General features: G+C 40.1%; 1 protein-coding gene across 1 annotated transcript; it reads left to right on the forward strand.

Moving 5' to 3' along the window:
* Positions 1-667: 667 nt before the first annotated feature.
* On the forward strand, positions 668-4895 carry LOC110464352. Its single transcript, XM_021519534.1, has 3 exons — positions 668-1809; positions 2934-3535; positions 4366-4895. The coding sequence occupies exons 1-3, from the start codon at positions 1615-1617 to the stop codon at positions 4820-4822; spliced, it is 1254 nt and encodes a 417-aa protein (XP_021375209.1). The 5' UTR covers positions 668-1614; the 3' UTR covers positions 4823-4895.
* Positions 4896-6484: the final 1589 nt, after the last annotated feature.

The raw sequence follows: 6484 nt of genomic DNA on the forward strand, positions 1-6484 counted from the left end.
TACCTTTAGGGGACCCCATTGGACATGATTTTTCAATGGCTTTAATGAGCAATCCAAGGGTAATTATAAGCAAAAACACGTAAATTGTGTTGTGTATGACTTTTCCTGAATAATGATTATTATTCCATGTATTATCAAATAAGTGAAAATGGCCCTTCTAAGCAACCGTATAATAGCGAGTTTTTTAAAAAATATAACCTCCACATTCAACAGAAGCGGATCCAAAGACCTTTCTGGGGGGATGGGGGGTTTGTTCCAAATTTCTAGGGGGGGTGGGGTGGGGGTTCCATGTGGAGGAAAATGGTGAAAATACATGATTTTTAAAGAAAACTTTCAGGGCGCGGGGGTGTCCTGAAGCCCCAAAAAAATCTAGATCCGCCACTGATTCTTATAATTGTGGAGGTAGTTATAACAAAAACTAACAACCTTTTACCTAGTTAATTACCTCCTTCCGATCTACAAAAAGCTTCACAGCAGAATCTGTTTACTGTGAAGAAACCTACATTGTATGCCCCTTCGTTAATTTTCCCCTCATCGTACCCGATTAGATTTTTCGTTTCGAGTTCTTTCTGTCGTTATGATTTTGTGGATCAGTGATTACCCTGTCGAGGTGCCTCCTTTTAGCCGGTCATGGTTAAGCCTCTCCAGCGCCATCGATTTCCGTATCGTTGTCGGTTTAGTTAAGCTCGGCTGTGTGCAGAGAGCTATTTTTAGACTCTCGATTACTAGATAAACCGCCGGTGTGGTTTAAACGTCCTGGGTTCAGACCATTATATGTCTGTGTTGTTGTACTACGTACACCAGGATATTGACTACTATTTACTCCCGTAGTATCAGCCAGAACAGACGACACTTGAACATTCAGCGCTAGACACGTCTACCTGTCTATGGCTGCGGGTTTAACTTCGATAGCTTCCGGATCAACACACCAACACATCGTCTCTAGATCGACATAAGTGAGTGTACACACACTGTTTTATGAATGTTTCCCGTGAAGACTGAATGTGTTTCTTTGTGATACGATATGTAGTGAAGTCCATCATTAGACGTCTTATATTGATCACGATAAATGCCTAAAGGCTACTTAATACGCCAATATACGGAGGCCTATATGTGTCTACCGATACGTAATTAATATACAGAGGCCTGAATGTGAACACTAACACGTCAACTCTGATTCATTACCCATATACGGAGATAAGTCGGTCAATAATGAGTACGTCATCAATTTACTGTTGATGAAAACTAATTGCACCACAAGGATATGTAATCACTATATGGAGGCCTGTACGTGAACACTGATATATAATCACTATACGGAGGCCTGAAGGTGAACACTGATATCTAATCACTATGCGGAGGACTGTACGTGAACACTGATATATAATCACTATACGGAGGCCTGTACGTAAACACTGATATCTAATCACTATACGGAGGCCTGTACGTGAACACTGATATATAATCACTATACGGAGGCCTAGGACTACGTGAACATTGATATTTATGAAAATTGATATAGTGCCAGTGTAGGGAGGCATATTATAAGTGAACTCTTCTTTATTCACCTTTTTTCGAGGGCTTGTCAGTTAAGGCTGATTACACCACCAATATATGGAAACCTATAGGCGAAGCTTTATACGACACCAGTTAAGCAAACGACTTTCATCGACAATGTATTCAGGCATAGGGAGTATAGGGGATTATCGACCAGCGACTAACAACGGAGTGCGCCAGACGAACATGCAACACGGACTAGGATACCAGATGCGCAAGTCTAGAGGCATCAACTGGACACACGAGGAAAAGGTTGACCTAATATTACATGTTTTCTGTTCTAGGTAATATGTGTATCGTGTGGCTTTTTATTAGTTATCTCTGGGTAAGGAGGGGTCTACGGGCTCATATACCCCGTCTGGTTTGTATAGACCACGAGCCAAAGGCGAGGGGTCTATAAAGACCAAAGGGGTCTATGAGCCAGTGGGATCCCTCCTAACCCAGAGATAACGAATTTGTCACCCTGACAATCTTTTATAACATTTTTTCCTTGCAAAATTATAAGTCACTTTGTGAGTTTGAGTTGTACTGACTGCTACCAAAATAGCCCCTAGGCATTGAATAGTTTTCGGCAATATTTCGGACAAAACACAATCATCTTTACAATTAGCACACTAGCGGTCCCCTCATTGTCTGTTTCGTCGAATTTGCTGTCGTTTTAGATTGTTTGTAAGCTGTTTCAACCTGTGAATGATTTGCAAACATTGAACGCCTGCGTGTGTCGAAAGCCTTTTTGTTGTTATGAAGAGAGATTTAAGTTTGAGTTATTTCCCCTCGCACGGGCTTTTATAGACCCCGGCAGAACGGGGTCTATAGAAATATAGACCCCGGCAAGATATCCAATCAGAAAGAGTGTTTCAAATTAGAAGGGTGACACAGTTTGTTGTGTGTTATTAATATGTCTTTAGACCACAGGCCAAATATATACTACAAACACGCTATCACATGACCCGATTTACGCGATCCTGGTCCTCCAGACTTGGGAAAACATCTAAAAGAGTACATTGAGGAAGCTTTATTATTTTACAAATGTCTGAGAAGGGATTTAAAATCTGATCTTAGTGTGATGATTTAGCAATAGTCTGTCGTAGTATGTATCTCTCTACAGGTACACATACCGGAGATTTAAAATAGACAATACGACTTCTTCTTTAGAACTATAATTGCTAGAGCTTTGCTATTTCCATGTTTAAGCATAATCTGAAATGTACATATCCGTTCTTTGAATTCGGGCAATAACGGTACATAAAAAAGGTTTAACATTATATGTAACTTCTATATCTTACAGAATGTTATGGCACGAACAAATATCCCTACAATAATAGAAAAAAATAGGTTGAAGACTAAAATTTTGATCTGGATGATTTTTGTTCTAGGTCTTCCTCGTAAGACTTTGTGCGGCCAAGGCTCGTATCATTGAGGAGAAGAAGTCGGACAGCAATACGTTGAGGATGAAAGCAGCATGTTGGAAGGTCATATATGACCAGTTCTCCGCCAGGTTTGGGCGGAAACGGACGCTGGTTAGGATCAAAGAACAATGGAAACGAATGAAACTCGCCACACGAGCTGAGCAGCGAGACAGGGAACAAGAGGTAATGGAGTCACCCGGAAACGAAAGTTCTAATACACAAGAAACTGTACCTACCAAATATTACGGAGAATCAGCTGAAATAATTGCTCAAGTGAAAAACATATTGGGTCAAGTTGCAAACTCTAGCTTTAATTTAGTTCCGGTTTCACGAACTGAAATGTGTACCGGAGAAACAGACGCTGTGGCAGACGCACTTGTAAGGTACCCGGATATTGTGACTGGAGAGTTACCATCTGACGGCAGACATTCTACTCCGGAGCCTGAGCCGATGGTGATTAAAATTGAAATTGACGACGAGGAGGACGATGTGTATAGTGATGATCACAGCCAGAACAGAAATCCTAACTCTACCCCAGAACCAGATATAGGTGTAATTGATTTCAACAGGTAGGCGCTCGAGATGTACAATTGTAAACGTATCTTTAAACCAGGTAAAACTATCTCCACGATATCTCCATCCTCGATATCCAGGGGATACGCTCACGTTCGCTCTCTACACCCCTGGAATATGTCATAGCAAAATTGAAGGCTCAGTGTGCGCCACCTTGTGGATGAGACGAGAAGACTAGGATGGTCCTTTGAGGTACATCAAAAGAATCTCGCTATCGCGTAACGGTAAAAATTGACAGGCTTTGAAGTCGGGCATCTCTCCTTTGTAATCTTCAAAGGACAAGTATCAGCCTAGTGATTGGTCAGGTTTCTTACCTGACACCAATCAAATAGCTGGCCTCGTGCCTTCAGTTTTGCTATGACATATTCCAGGGGTGTAGAGAACGAAAGTGAGCGTAACCTTTGGATATCGAGGATGCGATATCACATGTTTTAAACAACAATACTACGCAGTGCTCTACACAAAAAATAATGAGCTTAAACTTCCATCCAGTTAGAAATAGCAATCTCGTTTCTTTTTGAATTTTTGGTAGTAGGTGCCATTTCATTTTCTAAGGAAAAACAATCTCTCCAGTAACAACTCCTGGAATTTTTTCATATTCTCATAAATACTGACAGACATAATGAAACGTTTCAGTAATAGGCAATACTTTTAGCTTGTAACTCCAATATCACCACAATTAGAAATCAGAGAGTAGAAATGCTGAAACAAATAACTTTAGCAGGTCCTATTAGTATAAAACAAATGTTCATGTACAGTTGTATTGTAAAATTGATAGCATCTGATTTTTAACTGTAATAATTAACCACTATTTTTGTCATGGCAGTCTTGAAGAAATCGTCGGCCCTGAACGACACGGTAACAGTGAACCCAACCCTGGGCATGATCACACACAAGCTTCCGGTTATGATCTTTCAACTGATGATATCGCTCAAAAAAGGTTTTCCATTGACTTCGCATCAGATACAAGGAGATCAACGCCGGAAGTACACATGCCTTCATATGATCCGGGACAGTCGTCGGAGCAGTGGGGATTTTTCCGGAAATCAAAAACCAACTCGCATAAAAGTGACCTTCAAGAAGACGCAAATAATTCCAGATCTGTCGTGGACGACACGGTGTTAGAATATGCAAGAATAGAGCATGAAAAGAAAATGGAGTATTTGAAAAAGGAACATGAAATGAAACTTGACATTTTGAAATTAGAAAGAGAGACAGCTAGAGCAAAACTAAGAAAGGCCAACTTCAAATTGTCTCTATCTGGAGCAAATTTACCCTCGTGATATCGATCTAAAATGTCCATGTGATGGTGCAAAATTGTCAGACAAAGTTTTTTCAAAGTAAATAGTTATACTATTCCTGTTAATATCATGGTATTTGATTTTATTTATTAATAGTTTGATCAAAATGATACGTCACCCTGGTGAAATAGTACCTGCCTCCTACCGACTTGGTTAGGGAAAATTACTCTTTAGCTCATTCGGTAGAGCGTAAGCTTAAGACTAGTAAGCCAGAGGTCCCAGGTTCGACTCTTGGCGGAAGCATTGAAATAATAATGATCTCTGTTAAATATTGACAACATACTATCGATACTTGCAAAGGAATCGCTATGACCACTGGAAAACTTCGAACGAGTTATATCCTAGAGGGGTACACTGAAGCATGGCCTCTTGGTAAAAAAAACCTAGCCGATTCCTACCGACTCGACTAGGGAGAATTATTTACTCTTTAGCTCATTCGGTAGAGCGTAAGACTAGTAAGTTAGAGGTTTTGGGTTCGACTCTTGGCGGAAGCATTGAAATAATAATGATCTCTGTTAAAATATTGACAAAATACTATCCTTACCTGCAAAGGAATCGCTATGACCCTTAGAAAACTTTTGACGAGTTATTTCCTGGAGGGATTATGTCACCCTGGTAAAATACCGACTCGGCTAGAGAGAATTACTCTTTAACTTATTCGGTAGAGCGTTTAGACTAGTAAGTCGGAGGTTTCGGGTTCGACTCTTGGCGGAAGCAATGAAATGATAATGATCTCTGTTAAAATATTGACAAAATACTATCCTTACTTGCAAAGGAATCGCTATGACCCCCGGCAAATTTGGGACGAGTTATATCCTGGAGGGGTGGCATGTAACATCGGTAAATTAGATTACTAGCCGGTTCCTATCGACTCGGCTAATGATAATTTCTCTTCAGCTCTTTCGGTAGAGCGTACATGTGTAAGATCTCTTTTACAGATATATTGCATATTTTCGTCCTAAGCTTATTGAACTCTTGACTACGTATACATTAACGTATACGCAGTGAAAAAAAGTACGCAAATTGATACTTGTTTAAAATATCGCGCCGGACTACTTCAATGTTTACGTCACGGTTCAGAAGGAAATCGGACTGATGTCAGCCGTTGCTTGGTTTCTTCAACATTTGGAAACATGGAACATATACAACAACAGGGTACTGGCAATCTCCCTTTTCCGTGGATATGCATTCAAACCTTCTCGTCCGTAATGTAAACAATGGCAGCTTCGTTCTCGAACATTCGATCGCGTCACCACCGGAGTAATATGTCATTGCGCGTAAATAAGGTCCATTATAAATGAGAAAGGTGTTCGAAGTTTTACCAGATTTATTAATTGGAAACTTAAAAGATATGAAAAGGGAAAAAGAGTGTTGTCCACGGCTTATTTTCTAAGATTACTAGCACATCGATGTAGATTCAGTGGAGTTATATTATCATAGCAATCACGTTTCGTAGCAACTTGCTTCGACTATTTTTCCTTCGTGAAAAATTCAAACAATATTTCAGATGTTAATACTTGTATAAGGCCTTCCTTTGGACGGCGTATACGTTGGTATGAACACTATTGGCCAGCGATATATTCTTTGCAAACTGCGTTCATTCTACCGTATATGCCGTCCAAATGAAGGTAAATCCTTATTAAA

Source organism: Mizuhopecten yessoensis, unplaced genomic scaffold, assembly GCF_002113885.1.
Source record: "Mizuhopecten yessoensis strain PY_sf001 unplaced genomic scaffold, ASM211388v2 scaffold10985, whole genome shotgun sequence".
NCBI lineage: Eukaryota > Metazoa > Mollusca > Bivalvia > Pectinida > Pectinidae > Mizuhopecten > Mizuhopecten yessoensis.

What these genes read in the sequence shown, in the direction of transcription:
- LOC110464352 (XM_021519534.1), top strand. Translation starts at nt 1,615, where the DNA reads ATGGAAACCTATAGGCGAAGCTTTATACGACACCAGTTAAGCAAACGA. An exon ending in ACTGGACACACGAGGAAAAG is followed by an intron (nt 1,810 to 2,933) that starts GTTGACCTAATA and finishes TTTTTGTTCTAG; the next exon opens with GTCTTCCTCGTAAGACTTTG. An exon ending in GGTGTAATTGATTTCAACAG is followed by an intron (nt 3,536 to 4,365) that starts GTAGGCGCTCGA and finishes TTGTCATGGCAG; the next exon opens with TCTTGAAGAAATCGTCGGCC.